The 20797-nt window shown below is 59.2% G+C and overlaps 1 protein-coding gene across 1 annotated transcript in view; it reads right to left on the bottom strand.

The window, feature by feature from the left end:
- Nucleotides 1–1955: 1955 nt before the first annotated feature.
- The window catches only part of NTN3 (netrin 3), a 28550-nt gene continuing 9708 nt past the window's right edge, over nt 1956–20797 (bottom strand). Inside the window, exons 3-7 of the mRNA XM_082772867.1 lie at nt 15199–15387; nt 9348–9497; nt 8614–8667; nt 3742–3816; nt 1956–3637 (exon numbers count right to left, since the gene is read on the bottom strand). Coding sequence (XP_082628993.1) covers nt 3309–3637; nt 3742–3816; nt 8614–8667; nt 9348–9497; nt 15199–15387 — 797 coding nt within the window. The 3' untranslated portion in view covers nt 1956–3308. The remainder of the gene's footprint in view (nt 3638–3741; nt 3817–8613; nt 8668–9347; nt 9498–15198; nt 15388–20797) is intronic.

Genomic DNA, 20797 nt, shown 5'->3' with positions numbered 1-20797 from the left:
ACATAAACCATTAACGATTATATAAAAACAATACCTAAATAAAATAAACAGCGAGCGATATCATTAGTGTTCCCGCTTTCCTCAATTATGGCTCTTGGAGTAAAGGAGAGGAAGACGGAGCAACATGCAAAGAGTTTTCCCAGCTGCTTCACCCCCGGAGATGCAAAGCCCTTCGGGTTTGGGGTAATTCCAGATGCTCGAGCTGCCGGAGGATTGGAGGCGGGTGGGTGGGTGGGGGGCTTGGGGAGAGCCCCCTCCCTGCCCGGTGAGCTCAGAGAGCAGGAACGCACTGGTGGGGGCCGCTGTCCCCTCCGGTGACCCAGTCCTGGTGACGTGGGGGAGGTTTTTGGGGCCACTTGTGCACATGGAGCCAGGAGCCATGGGGCCTTGGTGCCCCGCGGTGTGCCCGCTCCAGGGGCACGCGAAGCAGGGACGAGGCTCGGGCAGCTCTTGAGGAACCTGGGGGTCAGCACAGCCCCGACCTGCAGGGCTGGGTTAGGGGCACAGCAACACCACAAACCCCTTGGCTCCGCAGCTCCTACTGAGAAGGCACAGAATTAGGTGGTTGGTGCTTATTAGACTGGTGTTATTTAAATCACTACAGTAAAATAATGAAAAACAAACATACGAGTCTTGTGTATGTTATGCTATTGACCATCGCATTTTCTGGCTTTTCTTTGTACATATTACACACGGGTTTCATAGGGGCCCCAGGTGGTTACCACACCACACATCTCAGCAGCCCCAAAAGGCCAGCAGAGCCCCCCAAACCTGCGCGGGGGTCTTGGCAGGACCCCATCAGCCTCCTGGGTCTGCCCCATCCATTCATGGGCTTAAATTATAAACCAGGTGGAAATGGGGGACAAAAAAGTGCGTGGCCATGTGAGGGTTTACACGCACACCTCAAAGCAGCCCTGGGCAGTGCTGCTGCTCCCCAAGCACCCACTGGATCCTGACCTGGGGATACCTCCAGCCACAGCCGGTACTACTGGCAGCACTGAAGTGGTTTTGGGATGCATGGTGCAGAGCCCAGCAGGACACACACGAGCTACCCTGGCAGATGTCCCATTTGGTCACCACTGGATGCGGTGGATGAATGGAGGGAAGAGCTGGTTGGGAGGATAAATCCCAAACTGCAGCCACCAGAGCAAAATCCTCACTTTGCTTTGAGAACTGACTCCGTGGGAAGAGGATTCAGATGCCAAGGGAAGCCCCGGAGCCTCCTGCCCTGCTGGATGTGCAGAGTGGGTTTTGGGGAGCACGAGCACTTCATGCCTCTCCTGAGGGCTGTGTGGGCTTGGAGGATGCATGGCCATGGAAGAGAGGACCCAAGCAGTCCCCAGAGCACCCTAGGGTGATGCTGAGCCCTGTCTGGGGCTGTATGGGTGACCCCGACAGGAGTCCCACAAAGCACAACCAGGGGTGCCCCTGTGCTGGCTCCTGAGCTAGGACCGCAGGGTGCACCAGCCAGGGCAGCAGCTCTGCTTCCAGGGCTCCTTGGCGCAAGCAGTACTGTGAGGAAGAGGAGGGCTGGGTGGCCCATGGAGTTCAAGGGACATCTTGTGGCAGAGACTGATGGCGTGTGACAACCAGAACAAGTGGTACCAGGGACAGGAGGGTCTCCTCGGCTCATCCAGAGCAGGGAAGGAGGCTGTGTGCCAGGAGCATGGCACAGGGCCGGACCACGCAAGCCCAGATGGTCCCACACATCCTCTGCCTCTCTGCTGTCCCAGCTGTGGTTGTGCCCTGTGAGACCACCCCAGCATCCAGGGAACCTGAAAGATGGCCTTGCCAGGGGGAAAGCTGGTCCTGAGCATCTCTGAAAAGCCACTGTTAACATCTCCAGCAGCTTCAGCAAGTGCCTACATCCTTACTCCCCAAACTCCCCTGTCTTGACTACCTCTGGCCTATGCCTGTCTCATCTGCTGCAGGCTCCATGGGACTCATCCCTGGGACGGGGAGTTTGCTCAACATATGGTAAGTCTCAGAAGTGTGAAACATCCTCCTAACACATTGGAATATTGCAGTGTGGGCTGAGCCATTCAGTGATCCTAAACAAGCAAGGCAAGGTCTGCAGTGAAATCAGTCTCTACTGTCAGAGCGACTATCATTTCCACGCATGTTTATTATGCCAAGACCACTACAACCTCGACATGGGAAGAAACTGATGTCTGTTTGAACTGGAGACTAATACAGTATGAAGAAGGAATAACAGCTTATTGAGGTCGGACAGCAAAAGCTCTTCTCTCTTCCTGCTGCTCTGCCTCGCACACCTCCTCTGCCAGCCCTGGCCACAGCCTTGCTTCCACACACAGTCAGGCCCTCGAGGATGCACACCGAGGTTGGCAGTCTCTTGGCGTCAGCTCAACAGAAATGGGTGGAATTAGCCCGGTTGGTACCGGCTGAGGATGTGTGTCCACAGACCTGGGTGGTGCTCGGTACAGATGCTGGCTCTGGGCAGCCTGTCCTCTCTGCCCTGGGTCCTGCTGGCAGGGCAGGTGATGGGCAAGGGAGGAGAAGCTGAGCATTTCCAGGTCGTTCATTTTGGGCCACCAGGAGAGGCAATGTCTGTGCCCTGCTCCCCGGTGAGCTCAGCTTTGTGGGACTTTTGCCACCAACCCTCCGACAGGGCTGGCTTGCCCCAGGGCACTGCAGCTTTGTGTTGGTCCTGCCCCAGGCGGTAGCACCAGTCCGTGTAAACCTGAGGTCCTGGAGAATCAGACCTTGAGAAAGGTCCTCCCGGTGGAGCTCCTGGGGCTGGCCTCTGTGGTGTGGGGCGGTCTCCACCCGTTCAGTCCATATGTACACTGGGATGATGGAGCAGTCTGGCCTCCCAGTGCTCCTGCGCAAGGAAAGGGGCACGGAGAGCTGGCAGCAGAGCGTTTCCAGCGAGCAAGGAAGAGGCAGGCCCTGGGCACCGGAGGAAGGAGAGCCACGAGTTCAGACAGCAACACCTGTCAGAAGATTCTTTTCAAGGCAAAAAAAGGACAGGAGGGCGAGGAACAGCATGCCTGGAGCGAGGAACCAACCTCTTCAAGCTCCTGCAGGCAACAGGCACCTGTGTGACCCCCCTCCGCTTTGCTCCTCATTAAAGGTTTGTCATTACTGCATTACTTTTAATACACTCTTAGAGAAGAAGACCCACACACACACACCCACGCGTGCACACGCACACCCAAAGGGGACCGTTGCCAAAATATACACTATAGACAGAAGAGTCCGTTCACACTATATATATGTACAGCGTCTCTGAGCGCAGCCCGGCAGGGCTGGGGCTGGGGCTGGGGCACGGGGCGGGCAGCGAGCCCTCAGGGCTTCACGCACTTCCCTTTCTTCTCCCGCCGCTGCAGTTTCCGAAGGCGGCGGGTCCAGGCGTCCCGCCACTGGATGACCAGGCTGTTCTTGTCGGCCATCAGTCCCGGCCGGTCGGTGGAGTTTTCGCTGATCCCCATCACCAGGTACTTCTTGCTGATCTGGATCTTGGGGCACTTGCAGGACAGGTCCTTCAGGTGGATCCAGAGGAAGTTGTCGCCGCGCTTGACCCGCTCGTCGCGGCACTTGTAGACGGAGAGGATGTTGATGGTGAACTTGGCCCAGTTGGCCACCGTCTCCATCTCCAAGATGTTCACTTGGACCACTGAAGGGACAGAGGGAGAGGCAGGGTGACAGGGATGCGCCGCCTGGGGCGAGGGGGAGGCTGCAAGCCCCTGATGGAGCTGGGGAGCAGGAGGGGGCCCTTACCGTAGTCCTTCTTGCAGTACTTCTTCATGTTAATCTTGTAGTTGCCTTTGGCTGGTTTGCAGTAGGAGTCGCAGTCTGCAGAGGAGAAGCAGAGGGATTAAGAGTGAGGGTGTGCAGGGCAGCACCGCGCACGGGGTCCTGTCCCACCACGGAGGAAGGGGCTGTGGGGGTTCCCCAAGACTGTGAGCCAGCCCCGGGACTCTGCTAACAGCGGGGGGGTCCCTGAGCCTCACTGCAGCCCCACAGCTCACAGGGACTGGGGAGGGCCCCGCTGAAGCCCCCATGGGCAGCCCCCCTGAGACCCACTCTTTGTGGGACCCCAAAGCCCCCAGAAGGATTTGGGGACAGGGGGAGCCAGCAGGCAAGGTCAGTGCAGGATGCCCTCGGACTGACCAGGCACAGCAGGGAAGGTCACCACGCCATCCTCCTGTCCTCCACAGGAGCAGAGAGCATCCCTCCCTCCCCGCAGCATCCCTTCCTGCTGCTCCCCAGGCTCCAGGAGAGGCTCATGTCCTCATGGAGGCTTTTTTTTTTTTTTTTTTTTTTTTTTCTGTGCATTTCTAAAGGCCCCAGATTTGCATCTCAAGCAGAGGGAGGGCAGGCCAGGAATGCCTCTCTCCTTCTCCCCAAAGGCTTTGATCCAACAATCGCCCGAAGCAGCCCAGTTCTCCTCCTTTCTTCGCCCCTGCCATCTTCCTTTGAACATCTCAATTTGTCTCTTTCCAAATGGCATGTTTTTCTAAGCCCATCTTTCTTCCTTTCTCTCCCAGGTTCTCTGTCCGGCTTGGCAGAGCCGGCCCCAGCCCCAGGACGAGCGGGCAGCCTCTGAGCTCTCTTTGTCTGCGGGTTGCCACAGCGATGGCTCGGGATGGAGGCGGGGGACAGGGGGGGAAACAGCAGCACCCGGTGCCAAGGGCAGGAAGGGGGAAGAGGGAAGAAAGAAGCCCAGGAGCACAAACTCGTCCCGAGCTCTGCTGCTCCCCTTTCTGCCCGGCTCTCTTTCACTGGGGACTTTGTGCCGCCTGCTCCAAATTTGTCAGCGATAGAAGGGGCTCAGCACGGAGCTGATTCCTGGCAGAGCGGGGGCTCAGCCTTACTTTTTGGCTCAAACTCCACTGCCAAGCATGTCACCACATCACCCCTGCTGCATAGCCCTGCTGCTGGGCTGGCACCGCCACCCTGTCCCTGTCCCCGTCCCCATCCCTGTCCCCGTCCCGGCAGGTTACCCCAATCCCCAGCACCATGGGTGCAGAAAATTACCAGGACCACCTGCCCTCTAGAGCTGAGCCTTTCAGTACCAGCATGACTTTTTAATGCCCCAAGCTGTAAAGTCATCTGGGGGGGCAGAAAAGATGTTTTGTGGATTGGAGAGGTTTTTTTTTTTTAAAAAAAAAGAAATCAGAAAGGCTCCAAGGGAAAAGAGGGGGACATAAAAAAAAGAAAAAAAAAGAAAAAAAAAAAAGGAAGGAGGAGCAGCAGGAGTGATTAATAGCAGCATTCTTCTTGCAGCTCGACAGAGTGCCCGGAGTCGTGGCCACATCCCTGCCCGCGAGCCCAGCGCAGGGACAGAGCTGGGGCCATGGGTGGCTGTGGGGACAGACCCCGGGGGCACGGCACGCCGCGGCCGGCCGCACGCAGCATCTTCAGAGAGGGGCCACGCTTTGAGGTGCCTCTGAAGAGAAAACCCCGCTGGGGGCCGCTTTCAGCTCCTTGCAAATCTGGCTAGAGCTGCCCGAGCCAAGCTGCGTTTTCGCAAGGACACGCAGGACCATATGGGCTCGCCGTCCCCCCTGCTGCTGGAGACGGGGCTGGGAGCGGAGCCACGGCAGCAGCCAGCCAGCGCCACACAATGCAGGGCCAGGCGGCGAAAGCAGGCGGCTGCGGGGCACGGAAACCCCACTGGGGCCGGCCCCGGCCACGGCCCTGCCTCGGGTCCGCAGCTCCTGGGCAGAGGAGGGTGGCAGGAACTGGAGCTGGCAGCACCCAGCAGCAGGACGGGTGCTGGATCGGTCCAGAGCCGAGCTCGGGGGGTTGGTGATGGAGATGTGGAGGGGGTGATGGGGCTCTGGGGGGTGATGAGCTGTGGGACAGCCTTGGCCAACCTGCCAGCCCCCCCCCCCCAGCCCTCCCCTGGCTCTGTGCGCAGGAACAAAGGAGAGGAATGAAAGAGGAAAAACAATAACTGCCCTGGGCTCCCGCGCATGATTAACATCATAAAACTGTGATTCTGAAGAGCCAGAGACGGTATGTGAAATTAACGATTTGGGATTTTTTGGGGACATTTAACCTCAGCTTTAGGCTGGGGAATATTTCTCAAAGATAAAACCAATTTCTGCTCAATTTATGTTGGGAAAAAAAAACTGAGAAGACCAAGTAACTCAAGGCATTTGCTCCCCTTCCTTGCCTCTGCACACAGGACTCCCTTACCACACATGGGCTGGGTGCAGGGGACAGAAATGACCATGCCAGGGGTGCCGGGTAGGGTCTCAGCCCCACACCCCTCACCAGGACAAGACCATGGACCACGGTGGGCCCCATCCTCTCACTCCCCATGGGGATACCCACTACCAGGGCATGGGCTGCTGCTCTTCCCACTGCATGCTCTCCACGATGGCAAAACTGCCCGGAGAAGCTGCTACCAGAGGTTCTCCTGCTATTGCAGTTAGTGGAAACGCTGCTTTCACGAGCACCTCCCTTGTCCCAGAGCATCCCTCACCTTCCCATCTCCCCTACAGCCCTCCCCTATGTGGTGTTACGCGTGCTAAAAGGATGCAAAGAGATCCAGTTTAACCCCAAAAGCTGCCCTAAGCAGCCTAAGCAGCCAGACCTCCCCTCCCAGCCGCCCTCCTGCCCATCTCTCTGCCATGCCCAGGGCATACGGAGGGACCAGGGGTAGCAGAGGCCATGAACATGTTCCCACACCCCTTGAGATGCTGCTGCAGCCCTAGGATGTACCAATTCCCCATTGAGGTACCGCTGCAGCCCTGGGACAGCCCCAGCCCCAACCAGCAATGTGACCCACACCCCATCCCGTCCCACGCCTGCGCAGGGGGGAGCGCAGGAGAGGTGGTAGGTTTGCACATCTGGTTTACTTCGCCTCGCCTTGAAAAAAGAAGGAATATTTTGTTTTAAGAGAGATGTAACTTAATTAGGTGTTACGGCTACAAATCTTTTACTGCTGACTTTGAATTCCTTTAAAGACCTGTTTTGCGCTCCACTAGTTTTGTTAATTCTGCTAACGGGGAACGAGATTTTTATTTTTTTATTTTTTTCTCTAAGTGGAAAATATTTTAGAATAATAACAATAAAAAATTACAAGAAATGGACACAGGACGTTTTGCTGCTGAGCGAGTCTGCGCTTGGGCAGGGATCAAAGCCGGACCTCAGCGGCTGCGAGGGCCCGGGGAATGCGATGCAGGGGATGGGACGACGACGCCAGCGCAAAGCCCAGATGCGAGCGGGGCCAGCAGCCGGTGGGGGGGAAGCACCTGAGCAGCAGCAGCCCCGAACAATGCCCCCCTGTTCCTGCGGGCGGCTGTAGCCTGGCACACCTGCTGCTGAGCATGGGAGGGGAGAGGGCTCCGGGGCTCCTGGGGGGAGCAGAGCAGGGGGGTGTGGGCAGCGGGCAGGGTACAGGGTGTTGGGTGCATTGCTCTGGACAGCCCCTGTCTGGGTCTGATCCCCCTCAGCAGGTCCTGCAGGACCCAGGGTGGGTCCCTGGAGAAGGTTGGGGGCTAAGCGAGCTCCTTTGCATTAAGGATATTTGAGCTAGAAGGTAGAAATCTTAAAACAACAGAGCCACAGATAAACCTACAGGCTGTTTAATGCAGAGCTGCTCTGCTAAAACAAAGTAAATACCAGGGTCGCTCTCAAGTGGCATTTATTTTTATGCAGCTGGAAATATCAGAGACAATTCTAAGAATATTCCTACTTATACAGCACTGGAGGGGAGTCACCTTGATTAACTCTGCTCTAATTGTCACTCTCTGCTTGCAATAAAACTGTCCAAATCCCCTCCAATTTCCTTTTTCCAAAGCCCCTTCTCCAGTGTTCCCAGCTCCCAGTCAGGATCACCATGGCCAAAAAGCAAAAGAAGCCAGAGAACAGCCTTGACTTCACTTCCCTCCAGCCTCCATGCCAAAACCAGAGGAAAGGAAAGAGAAATGCCGGTCCCTGCCCCTGGCCTTTCTGTGGGGGCTGAGTGCTGAGGAGACCCCAAACGTCCTGGGTGCACCTCCTGGTCCCTGCAGGAGCCAGGCACAGCCCTGCTGCTCACCACCCAAGGAGCAGATATGCCAGGGTGATGGGGGGGATGGCTGGGCTGTGCAGGGCGTAATGGGGAAGGGGAGAAAACCCCATTATTCCAGCTCAGACCTGGACAGCTTCTCCGTGCCTCGACAGAGCATGTCCCATGTCACCACATCCCTGGGGAGATCGGCAGCCCGTGCCTGGCATGGGGCTCCTGAGCCAGCCCACGGCCACTCCATGGGCATCCTCTCAACACCCTGCCCTCAGATATTTATACACACTGATGAGGTCCCCCCTCAGTCTTCTCTTTCCTGGGCTAAACAGGCCCAGCTCTCAGCCTGTCCTCATGCGACAGCTGCTCCAGTCCCCTGGTCATCTTCGTAGCCCTTTCCCTTCCCAGAAGGGACACAGAAACCCCTTCCCTGAGAAAGCCCTGGCAGGTCAGCTGGTCCCTTTCTAGAAAACCACAGGATCTCCAATTTTTTCACTAAAGGCAAGCTGGTGGCTGGCACAGTGGGTTTGGAGAGCTGTCTTGGCACTCTTGCTGGGTGTCTGGAGGGAGGAGAGGGGGCAGAGGGGGATGTCCCTGGGAAGGGCTGGGGCCAGGGTGTGCAGAGCACTTACCCGCAGGCGCCTCTGTGCTGGTGACCAGGGAGGTTGGGTTGATGGCAGGGATCTCTGGAAAAGAAAAGGGGAAGATGTCTTAAAGAAAGGGGTCCCCAGCCCTGGGGGACTAACCCAGGGCAGCTGCCCCCTCCCAGCCCAGACCAGGGCAGCCCCTCTTGTCAGTGCCCCTGGGTGGGACCTGCCCTGCATGGGGCCTTCCAGCCCTGGCCACTTTGCCGAGGGACTTTGGGTCTGTCTGGATCCAGGGAGGGCTCTGGGGACGAAATGCAGGCAAAAGCCACCCACAAACATGGTGCAGAGGGGATTTGGTGGGTCACCTCCAGGGAGCTCGCTAAGAGAAACAACAGATTGGGTGAGCCTGGCCTGAATATCACAGGCCATAAAAAAACCCTGGAGATACCCAAACCAAGCTTAATAAATTGGGACAAGTTGAGACACTGACACTGCAACCCCAAGAGCCTTGAAATGCTGCTGTGGAGGGGACGGATAGTTTAACCCCTGCTGCCACCTCCAACAGTGCTAGTGGGTGCTGCAGGGAGGGACACCGTTCCTCTGCCCTTTGGGGTAGAAGCAGATCCACTGAAGTGCTTTTTGAAGTGCTTTTACGGTGGCTTCAGCACATTCAGGACCTGACCATGCCCAGCCGTGTGTGCAGGTGGAAAGCACAAACCCCAGGGGATGGATCCGGCCACCCTGCCTCGGCCGGCACCCCAGCCCGATGGGGGACTCACTGATGCAGGGGGCCACGGGCGAGCGGCTCTGCTGGAAGCCCTTGGCGCAGCGGTTGCAGGTGAGGCCGGTCACGCCGTCCTTGCACGGGCACTGCCCCGTCGTCTGGTTGCAGGTCTTGCCGGCAGCACCGACTGGGTGGCAGTCGCAGGCTGGGTGGAAAGAAGGAGGAGAGGCTTTGGTTACATGGGAGGCAACGAGTGGCACAAGCCCAGGGCTCAGCCGTGGTCCCCTTGGGCAGCCACCGGGGCCCAAGCAGCCTCCCTGCCTCTGCTGAGCAGGGTGGGCAGGGAACAGAGGCAGCACGGGGGAGGCAGTAGGAGGGCAAGGGGTCCCCAGCTTGGCCTCCAGCCCCCATGGACAGTGGTGCAGGGCTGAGCTCTGGGGAGAGCCCATGGGGGTGAGGCCCTCCGAGCTGCTCCCCCATGGAGCTGAAGCAGCTTGGAGTTTCTGCACAGCCTTGGGCCTTGTTTTGGTGCCAGGATGGTCTGAAGTGGGTCTTCTCAATGCTTCCCAAGCTCATGAGCCCCAACACCTGCCCTGTCTTCTGGAGGAGCCCAAACTGTTTGCTGGAGGACGCTGTCCCTATGACTTTCCACCACAGCCTCTCCAGGGGACAAGCCACACCTGACCCGGGTGGAAGCTCATTTTCCACCCTCAGGATGGATCTGAGGTGGCTCATTGTCACACCACAGGCTCATAAACTGGATGACAGACCCACCAGGGCTTGCCCACGAGGAGCGATGTGGGAAGGAGAAGACAACACTCAGTCGGGAGAGGAACTCCCATCTGCCAGCCCAGGGCTGGGCCTGGCTATGAGCTGGAGGAGGTTATCTTGGCCTCCATCAGTGTAAGAGTTGAACGTGATTCCAAAGCAAAACAAAAACATCTCCCCCCCGCCTGCCCCTGCAGCCCCTCGATGTTATCGTTTCCCTAATTTTCACCAGATGGGGCCGGTCACAGCACCGCGGCACGGCTCCCCGGGCTTCTCCTGCACGGTGAGAAACCAGAGCAAGCGGCCTCTAATGGGGACCAGATGCCGCGCTTCTTATCAGATCCTGGCTGGGGCTGGAAACGGACGTGTTTCTGACAAGGATATTTTGGGGGCTCAGCTGTGATAACAAATGGCAGCGAGCGAGAGGGCCTCGGCGTGGCGTGGGGAACACAGGGCCTTTCTTCAGCCACAGCCTGGGCTCCTGCCGGGGCAGCCAGAGCCACCAGCACCTCCACGGGTGCCGCGGGCTTGTCCAGCTCTGGGGCAGACACCTTGTCAGCCTGCTCCAGCCCCGCGGGGTGAGATGCAAAGCCAGCAGCAAAGTGCTGGGGCCAGGCTGTGGTGCTTGGCGGCTCTCCCTTGCTCGCACACAGCCTGCAGGTTCCTCCGTGCTGGCTCTGCGGGGTCTCGGAGGACGCAGGTGCCCTTGACGAGCTGGCAGGTGTGGCTGCTCCTGGAGAACGGCCACCACTTTGTCTCTCTTCAGCCAGCAAAGGCTTGAATATCTGTCAGCGAGGCTGGGCGTGGGGCGCCGGCTTCTCTCACCAGCACCTGGCACAGCCCTGCTGCCCGAGAAGGGCCGTGGCTGCCAGGTGAGCGTGGGCTCTGCCGCAGGCAGTACGGTTCTGCCGTGCACACAGAGAGAGACGGTCCGTGCCCTAGAAAATTTACGGCTCAAGGCATGTGTCCAGCAAGGATTTATGTAAGTGCTTAGCTTCACACGTTGTGGATAATCTCCCCGGCTTCGGCAGTGTATTCCCGGTGTAAAGTTTAAGTACATCCATAAATCTCAGCTCAATCAGGATCCAATTCATCTAGTGGGATCCTCCTCGTGCTGTGAGGAGGCTTCCGATGACTTGGCCTTTTACCTGGATCAGCAATCAAGCCAGCTTCGTGCATCCCATGACCACAGGAGACGGCTCTGTCCCAGAAGATTCCTTTGGGAGATGAGTTTTGCCGGACAAGCCCAGGCTCTGGCCCTTGCTGTGCCCCCACCCCACCACTTCCCGTGGTCCCATGAGGGCTGACTGCTGCTTCCAGCTATGGGGCAGCCCTGTCCCCATCCAGTGCTGCTGGCTTTGTGCCTGCTGCCCACGCACGGACCGTGCTGGGTGCCAGGATCCAGCCCATGGTATTGAATGGCGGAGGGAGTCACTAGCCTGGGGCTTAAGTCATTGAGCTCTATTTGCCAGAAAGCATGTCTTGCACCTAATATTGCGGGTATTTTTGCTTCTTAAGGCTTAGCTGCTGCTGCTTCACCGGTTTTCATTGGAGAAAGCTCACATTTTACAGCTTTGTTTAAATTACGGGGATTAATGCACAGCCATTCTTTATTTGACTTTTCAATTACCACCGCTGGATTAATCCTGCAGGTTCTGCGTTTTCCATCCTCCCAGCTTTTCTGCGTCGCGGCACCCAGCAGTGAGGCTGGCTGCTGGCGGCTGGTGGCCGGAGCGATGCTCGCCCCTGCTCACCCCCAGCTTGCTGGCCAGAGGCCAAGAGCTCCACTTGTGTGCTGCGGGGGGTGCAGGGGTGTGAAATCTGAAAGCTGAATGTTTTTGTGCCCATCTTCAAAACCTGGGCAGACGTTGCATCCTAGCAGAGACAAACGGTTTGGACAGTTATTTAACAAAACCGTTTGGGTTTGTTGAAATCTATTATAATGGTTACTGGTCCCTGGGCTAGCATTTCAAGACCTGAATATGAGCTGAGCTTCATTCCAATGTTTTCTTTCGCTGGGTTGCTCAGCTGCTGCCCTGGACCAGCACGGCAGTGCATGTGGAGACCTTTGCTCAAAGCTCTGGGCTGCAAGGAACAGCCTCCTCGCAGCCTCCAGCTCTGTGTGTGCTTTCCAGATCTGATCTCCTTGTTTTTCCTTCTCTCCCTTTCCTTCGCAGAAGGATGGCTACCTTGAGCTGCAGGTACACAACGCATCTTTGGCAAAAATGAGCCCAAACCATCCTGTCGCAGCTCCACTGCGCGGGGCTGGCAGACCCCGGAGGATACAGGATCTGTGCCAAGGAGCTCCTGATCCACAACAATCCACTCCTGCATTAGCACGAGGAAAGGGGGAAAATGTTCTCTGCCTTGCAGGGGAGGGACAGTCGGAGGAACAGAAGCATGAAGGATTTTATTATTAACTTGGATCCTTGGGGTAGAGCCAGGAGCTGGCTCTACGGAGCCAGGGCACTGCTCTACTGCAAGATCCTCCTCAACATATGCCCCGTAGCGGGGGACAGGCTTTGTGCACATGTTCATCTGGCTGGGCTGAGCCTCTGCAGCATTTCAAAACCACTCGCAAGCCCTGCCAGCCCTCAGGAAGCGGCACGCACGGCCTCGGCTGGCAGAAGCCTGCCTCTGGCTTGGCACAGGACCCACGGGAGGGGTTTTCTCTGCAAGGGGGGCCCTGCCGCAGCCCCCCCAGTCCTCTGCAAAGCTTTGCTTGCTGGCTGGGCGAGGCTGGGTACCGCTCTCCCCTGGGTGATGCCTGGACACGGCAATGCCCAGGCCTCAGCCAGGGGAAGAAATGCATCAACCTCCTCCTGCGGCTTGGTTACTGCGGCCATAAAGTGGTTGGGCACTCAGAGCCCTTGTGCACCTGTGTACTCCTGCATCCCCCTGGCTGGAGGGCACTTCCCCCAGCTCCAAGCACTGCAGGAGGAGTGGGGCATTCCCCTGCAGCCCTGGCACGGGACAGCCTCTATGGGAGGCTATGGGCAGACCGGGGGGAAGCGCTCCACAAACCTGCACCCAGCTCTCACACCCACACACCAAGGCTGGGCTGTGCTCAGCTGCCTTCCTGTCTCCAGCATCTAGCCAAATCCTGCTTCTTTAACTATTTTTTTTTCTTTTTTCTTTTTTTTTTTTTTTTTCTGTAAGTGCTCTCTTCCCTGGCTGGAACAGAAAACGGGAGCTCAGTGCACAGGAGAGGGTGGTGCTGGGGACCCCAGCCCCAACAGTGAGGGAAAAGCCTGCAAGGCTTCCACTTTACTTGGGATTTTATCAGGCAATTATGGTAGAAAACTGGAAGGAGACTGACACCAGGGAGGCCAAAACCCTTCCTTTGGTGGGGAGGACCATTCCAGCCCACAAAGGATGCTCAGTGAGGTGTGGCAGAGGCAGCACCGCCACCCTGGTGCCCTGCTGCCCATTGGGGTGAACCATGCCTTCCCCAAAGCCCTGGTACTTGAGCAGCCCCACGCTGAAATCCTGGTCTCCCCATCCTGGGTGCCCAAAGCTCCTCTTGCTGCCACAGGGGCTGCAGGGCCTGGTACCGAGCAGGAGCAAAAGCAGCCCCATCCACAGCCCAGCTGCGAGGAGTGCGCACGTGTGCCGGGCTGAGGGGGGGCTTCGCCGCGGCTCTGGTTCAGGCAGCCCCCTCTCTGCCCCTCCGGAGGAAATGACTCAGGGCTTTTCCACGAAACCACAGGCTGACAGGCTTGCCGCCTGCCTGGCTGCTCCTGCGCACGGAGATCGCTCGCCTGGGGATGTGGGGGGCACCCCCAGGGACAGGGGGTGCTGAGCGCAGCGCTGGCAGGGGGGAAATCCCGAGGGAAAGGGTGATGGTGCTGAAGCAGGAGCTGGGCCTGCTGCCATCCGTCTCGTCCCGCAGCCGCTCAGAGTCACGGCTTCGGTGAGTGCCACGACTTTTCTGCAAGGGAGCTGAATTTCTGGAATAATGGGACACTGCTGGCAGCGAGAAAATTGGGGGCTGTCCCCAGCGTGCCCAGTGCTCCCCAGGAGCAGGGCGCAACCTGTGTTGGGGTGGCACAGAGCCTCGGGGTGTGCAGCTTGCCCTGTCTCCTCCTCTTCCTCTCTCCCACTGTTCCCTGGAGGATGCTGGCACCTGGCGTGGCTTTGGGACCTGGCTGCCACTTGAGGGGAGCCCTGGGAACCAAATTCTTCACTTCCACAAGGTTGCTGCCCAACACCAGCTCCAGCAGCCATGTAGGCCCTACATAAATACACACAGACAGTGCTCGCCTGCTCTGAGGGTGCTTCATAAGCCCGGGAAGGCCCCGTCCCCGTGACACCCTCCCTGTCCCCAGCACACGCAGGGAGGCAGCTTCCACTGCTATCTGCACGGCACGGTGCTGGTGCCAGAGGGGAAGCTGCACTCCCTTCCGGGAGATACTTGCAATCTCAGCTGGAAAAAAAAAAGGGATCAGGGGTTAGTTCCTGGCCTCACAGAAGCCGTGGCAGAGCCTGCTGGCGGGGCCAGCGTGTCAGCCTGCGTGCCAGCGGGCCGGGGGGACGGTCAAGGTGTTTTGTCATCTTACGGTCTCTGGTGAAACCATTGTTTGGAGGCTCCGCAGAGGAAAGAGGATGGACAGAGAGATAAGGCAGGCCAGATGGGAGAGGAGAGGTTTGGGTTTGGCACTGGCCAGGATCTGTGAGGCCAGGCTGCATCTCTCTGGCTCCGGGCTGGCTCTGGGACAAGCTGCCCTGCCCATCGGTGCAGAGCAGCAGGGAGCTGGAAATCACCACCAGCATCACCCCGACCATCCGAAGGTGAGGAAGCACTGCAAATCCTTTAGTGAAACAGCCTGAAGGCATCCACACATGTCTACTACGCTGGGAGTCTTGGAGTCAGAGACCAAATCCCAGCAAATCCCAGCACGCCTCCTCCAGCACCTGCCCAGTTCAGCATCTCTCCAACACCGACCACCGGTGGCTGTGCCCGCAGTCACCACAGGGCCAAGAGGCCAGACCCCCACGGCGTCGGGGGCTCCCCCGAGCTGCCTGCTCCTGCAGGCCATCCTCCCCATCCCTTGCGGTTCTGGGAGCCTGCAGAGATGCTCGGCTCACAGCCATTCCCTCCCCGGTGCCCTGGGGGAGGCGGAGAGGTCCTGGCTCACCTTTGCAGGCCTTGCGGTCCGTGATGGACTTGCTGAGGTCGCGGTAGAAGCCCTCCTTGCAGTAGTGGCAGTGGCGCCCCGCGGTGTTGTGCCGGCAGTTGAGGCAGACCCCTCCGCTCTTCCTCCCCGACAGCTTGTACAGCTCCATGTTGAAGCGGCAGCGCCGCGCGTGCAGGTTGCAGTTGCAGGCTGCAAGGGAAGGGGAGGGTGAGGCAGAGGTGCTGCCAGGCAGGAGGAGCCAACAGAGCCCAAATCCCTGGCGAGGAGGGGGCGGCGGGGCTGACCAAAACGTCGGAGCCCACCAGTTGGGCTGCGGGCCCCCGCTGGTCCCCAGCTGGGCCGCAGAGGTGGGGAGCAGGGCAGGCAGGGCTCGGCACAGCCGGCCCCAATGTGCCGTCCAGATGTGCAGCATCCAGAGCCCCATGGGGCCGGGGCTGGGAGGTCAGCGCGGAGATGGGGCACGTGTAAGGACGGCACACGGGGGAGACTCGGCTGAAGGTGGGACGGAGGGAGGGGTGCCACAGGAAAGAGGGTGTCCAGCAGCACCAGCTGGGCACCTGCAGCCCCGCTGGCCCCTCTTTCTGTCCCTGTTTGGGGCCAGCCCCTCCCCAGCAGCCCGAGCCCAGCCACCAGACCACCCTCCTCGTGCCGTGCTGCTGCGGCCCAGCACGGAGCAGTGCCGGGTGCCAGCCCCAGCACCAGCAGCAGAGCCCCCAGGCTGCCTTTTGTTAGGGCTCTGCCCTGCGTGCACACACAAAAACACACACAGGATCCCACACAGTGACACGCACGGGCACACGCATACAGGTGTGCACGAGCACAGGCGCACACACACTCACGTGCACGTGTGCGCACACGCAAATGTGGGCACGTTCTCTCACGTGTGCACACATCCACGCTTGCAGCACGAGCATGTGCATGAGTTTGCATGCTCACACGTGCACATTTGCACATTTGCACACGCACAAATGTGCATGCCCAGATGCTTGCACGTGCCTCCCCCCCGCCCCCACGAGCGCGCTGATGTGAACACACACACACACACACACACACACACACACGTTATTTCTTTCATTAGCCACAGGAACCATGAAGAACCCCCCCCACACCCCCCCGCCCGATTCCACGTGTGTGAGATAAAAAGGAAAAGCAGTGCCAGTTCCTGTTTAACACTCTCACAAAAAGATAATGGGAACAAGATTTCCTTCAGCGAAACGTGGCGCCCGCCCCCAGCCCCCTCCCCGCGCTGGTAAATTGAGGCTGGGTGAGAGTTTTTCCAGGCGTACTGTGAAATTCATTAACATGTCAGCCCAGATTTAACTGCTGGGCCTGCTTGTCGTTTGTGTGAAGTTTCCCCCGCTCACCCCCCCCGGGGCCGCCTGCCCACCACACCGCCGGGAGCACGCTGAGAGCTTCAGCCCGTGCAGATCAAACGGCCGCCGGCCGCCTCGCCCCCCACCCCGCTCGCCCGGCCGGAGACCGTGCAGCAAACCCCAGCCTGGGAGCCCTCTTGGAGGCTTAAAGGAGTTGGGCAAAAGCCCGCTCCCGGCCTCGGCACAGCCCTGCACGCTCAAACCTCGGCTCCCCCGAGTTACGAGATGAGTGTAAAAATCACACGGCAGGCACAAAAGCGATGCTTGGGCAAGGCGGAAGGTGCCTTTTGGGGTTTGTGCCTTTTGAGGTCGCTTTTTTTCCCCAGTGCTGGTGGGAAACGGAGACTTTGTGAAGCAAGTTCTCACACGTGGCTGGATGCTGAAGAAAGCAGAAAGAAGCTGGGTGGTGGGGGTGCTGCTGGCGTGGTGGGGATGCGGCTGCGCCAGGGATGCGGCTGCGCCAGGGATGTGGCTGCTCCAGGGATGTGGCTGCTCCAGGGATGGGGCTGCACCAGGGATGTGGTGTGCAGAGGAGCAGTTCTGGGGGTAAAGGGGCCTCGTTCTTGCCTTGCTGCACTCCAGGAAGGAAGCGCAGTCGGGTGGCAGCTCTGCTCCCCACCACGCAAGGTTAGGGCTGTGCCCCCGCCAGCTCCCCGCACCCTCCGGGGAAGCGGAGAGGATGTGAGGGGTGGCAGAGGAGGAAGGTCGGGTAAATGATTCGCCACTCTCTCGTCACGGGTCCCTCTCTGCCCGTTTAATTGGTGATGGAGTAACTGGCCCGGCCTTTCTGTGTCGTGGCTGGCACAGCCAGGGGCTGGCTTGCTGCCCGGCCGCCCCGCTGGCATGTCCCCACCAGCCCCAGGGCCACCACTTGGCAAGGGGGGCCACCAGGAGCTGCCCTGAGGGCTCGGGGGTGGCAGGGGTTATGGGGGGGGGCTCAGTATGGAGATTTGGCTGGGCTTGGCCATGCCAGGATGGGGAGGGGGGCACAGCACAGAGCACCCAGCACCGGTCGGAGCAGACGGGTGCCCCCCATGCTCGGCTAAAAACTTGTGCTGTTCCTCAGCGCTGACTCGGTCGCAAGCTCTGTCTGTCTCCTGTTAATCACTAATTAAAGGCTTGAATGTTCCCTGCTGTTTGGGGTATTAATAAGATTTTAATTGCACAGTTTGGGGCTAATTACGTGGTAGTTCGCTTCCGCCCTTGTACAGTATGCCCAATTAAACAATCATATGATCAATTAAACAATCACAAGATCTAATAATTTGCAATAATAGACTAATTAAACGCCAACACCTTGCAATAGAGCAGCCTCCTGTCCTCCTTTTGATGGTTTTGAACCTCTGCCCGGGCCCCAGCCTCCCCTCCACCTCCTCCTCTCCCCAGCGGGAGCCGAGAGCGGAGCCCGGGGTGGGGGGCGCGGGGCTGGGAACGGGGCCGGGGGGCACAGCACGGGCAGCAGGCGCGTGGTGGGTGCTGGTGCTGGGGGGCAGGAGGGGGCCGGCCGCCCCCACGAGCTCCCTGGGAATAATTAGTTCACGGAGCTGGCTCAGCGAAACCCTAGACCGGCCGCCGCTGCCAACCCGCAGCGGATTCGAGCTACGCCCCTGCTTTGGCTGGAGGGGCGCCCAGCCGGGAGGCAAGGCTGCACCTCGCCCCCGGGACGGGGATCGGGGCCAGGGGAGCCCCTCTGCACTCCCACTGCCCACATGCAGGCAGGGAAGAGCCCACCCCATGGGGCTGGGGACAGGGCTGGGGATAGGGCTGGGGCTGGGAGAAGCAGCGGGGGAAAGGGCTCGGGGAGGGGGATCAGGGGCTTGTGGCTGGGCTGCCAGGAAACAGGAGGAGAGGAGGAATCCCAGAGCAGGGAGGGGATGAGGCTGAGCCACCCCGTCCCAGGAGCAGGGTACACGAGTGCTGATCCCCTGCACCACAGCCGGACACCTCGTCCCTGCTTGTGGCACCAGTGAGAAACAGCCCAGGCCAGGATCCCCTTAAAAAGGGGATTTATTAGGGGATTTCGCATCGGGAGCACTGAGATAAAAGCAAGAAAGGAAATATACCCAGGAAGGGGGCAGAGGAAATGGGTGAAGCATCAGGGAGCCTGCAAATTCCACCACCACTTTGGAGACTGGCATTTTTGGGGCACGGACATCCCGGACTGATGCCCTCATCCCCCAGCCACACTGCTGCCTGGCCAGAAGCAAAAGGAGCGAGGTGCTCCCAGGCCTGGGCAGCCCCTTCCCACGGAGCCCCGGATCAAAGTGAGCCCCGAGCATTGTCCCTGTGCTCCGTGGGGTGGATCCTGCTCGTGGAGCAAGGTTTCCCCTTTGTGCCGCGGCACTGACAATGGGAACAAGAGCTCCAGCATTACCAGCGAGTGGATCAATTACTTCCAGTGGCTGCCTTGCACTAATCGGCTCCCCCCTGCCTTGGGGACAGCCTCCTGACCAGGGGACTGGGCTCCTGGTGGCAGCGGGGACCAGGAGCAGGGGGAGGTGGCGCAGCTCTACCAGAGTAACGCCGATGCATCACCTGGGGGCTCTGGATGTCAGTGCCCCTGCTGCCACCTGCCCTTTTGCAGAATTATTCCACACCAGGCACCCCCTGAAACCACGCGGCACGGCGGCACCCCTCTCCCCACCAACACCACAGTCCCCCCGTGGGGCACTGCCCAGATCTCAGGCTGCGAGGACCGCTCCTCCTCCGCACTTCCCCGCGCCAGCCACCAGCAGAAATTCCCACGAAATAAGGAAAGCACAACCCACGGGAACCCCGCGGGCTTCCCCAAAACAAGCAGCCACCTGCCTAGGCCTCCATCCTCCTCCAAAACCAGGGGCTACGTCAGCCTCTGTGCAAACTCCCAGGAAAGCAGGGAGGGGTTCTTTTTTTTGTCCCCAGCCCCAGAGGCGTGCGTGGCCACCCCAGCACCACAGCGTGGAGCAGGACGGCTGCTCGTCCCCAGCCCAGAGCAACCAGAGGTTCCCGGGCACACAGCCCTCCACCCCTGCCCCTCTGCTGGCTTGGGGCTGCCAGGCTCCAGGCGCACCTTCCTCCTCCTCCTCCTCCTCCTCCTCCTCGTCCTCCTCCTCCTCGTCCCCTCCTCAGCCAGGCGCAACCTTCGGCACCGCGGGGCTGGGGCGCGGGACGGAGTCAGAAACCCCGCGGTCTGGGCCGAGCAAAGGGAACTTCCCGGGCGGCCTCTCCTTTTAATTGGTGCTAATTGCTGCGTCTGTTCGTGCTGGCTGGGGAGATGTCATTGTTGAAAGGCACAGAGGGGAAGGCTCGGGGAGCTAATCCAGCTTTCAGCCGCTAAGCCCTTCGGAGGCGTGTGATGGAGAAGCTCTTTCAGGTCCCTTCAGAGAGGGCACAAAGCCCGAGAGGGGAAAGGGAGAAAGAAGGGGATCGAATCAACAGGAAAAAACACTTTCACACGCAGCTTGGCTACGGGCCTTTGTGTGTGGGGCTTGTCAGGGTGTCTTGAAGGGACCGCTCTGCGCCCCCACCTCCTCCCTGCCTTTCTTTTCTCTCCTTCGATTATCTTTTCAGCCCCATCTGCCAAAACGGTGACCTGGCTGGGGGCGGGGAGGGCTGCAGCCGGGATGTGCAGGAGCAAGGCCTCACACGGGACCCCCTGCCCTGGCCAAGGATGGCCGGGAGCTTCTCTAGCACTCCCCCAGCCCCAGATCCTAACCCCGGGTCTCAGGCCGGGGTCTGCTCCAGTTTAACCCCCCCGGAGCTGGCAGAGCCTCCTCTGCTCGGCTGCGTCACTCAAACAGAGGACACGGTGCCGACGATGTCCCCTGGGATCCCACAACTCTGGACATTGGGGTTGGGGCTGGGGTCCTGCTTTTGGCCCCCACCTGAGCCATCCCCAACCACACCTACAGGCACTGGGAGCAGGGTGCGGAGCAGAGGCGGTTTCCAATTTTTGCTCCAAAACTCATATTTCTGAGACAAATGGGGAAGCGCCGGAGCTGACACATTCCCACAGGGCATGAGGTGTTTTTAAAGCATCAGCTCGGACACTTCATTTGCATCGACTGCCTTTTTAGCCATTCTCAGAAGAAATCCTCTGCAACACAGATATATTTAAGCCGACAGCTGGGATCTCAACAAGACATCGATCACAAATACTAACAAGTCCCTCTGACCTCTGGCACATCCAGTGAGCCTTTCAGGGGCTGATTGATGGTATGGCTTCCCTTGTCTCCATCCTCCTGCCA

Source organism: Aythya marila (assembly GCF_965140915.1).
Source record: "Aythya marila genome assembly, chromosome: 15".
Lineage (NCBI taxonomy): Eukaryota > Metazoa > Chordata > Aves > Anseriformes > Anatidae > Aythya > Aythya marila.
The sequence above is the reverse complement of the archived record's forward strand: the minus strand, read 5'-3'. Positions and strand labels throughout refer to the sequence as shown.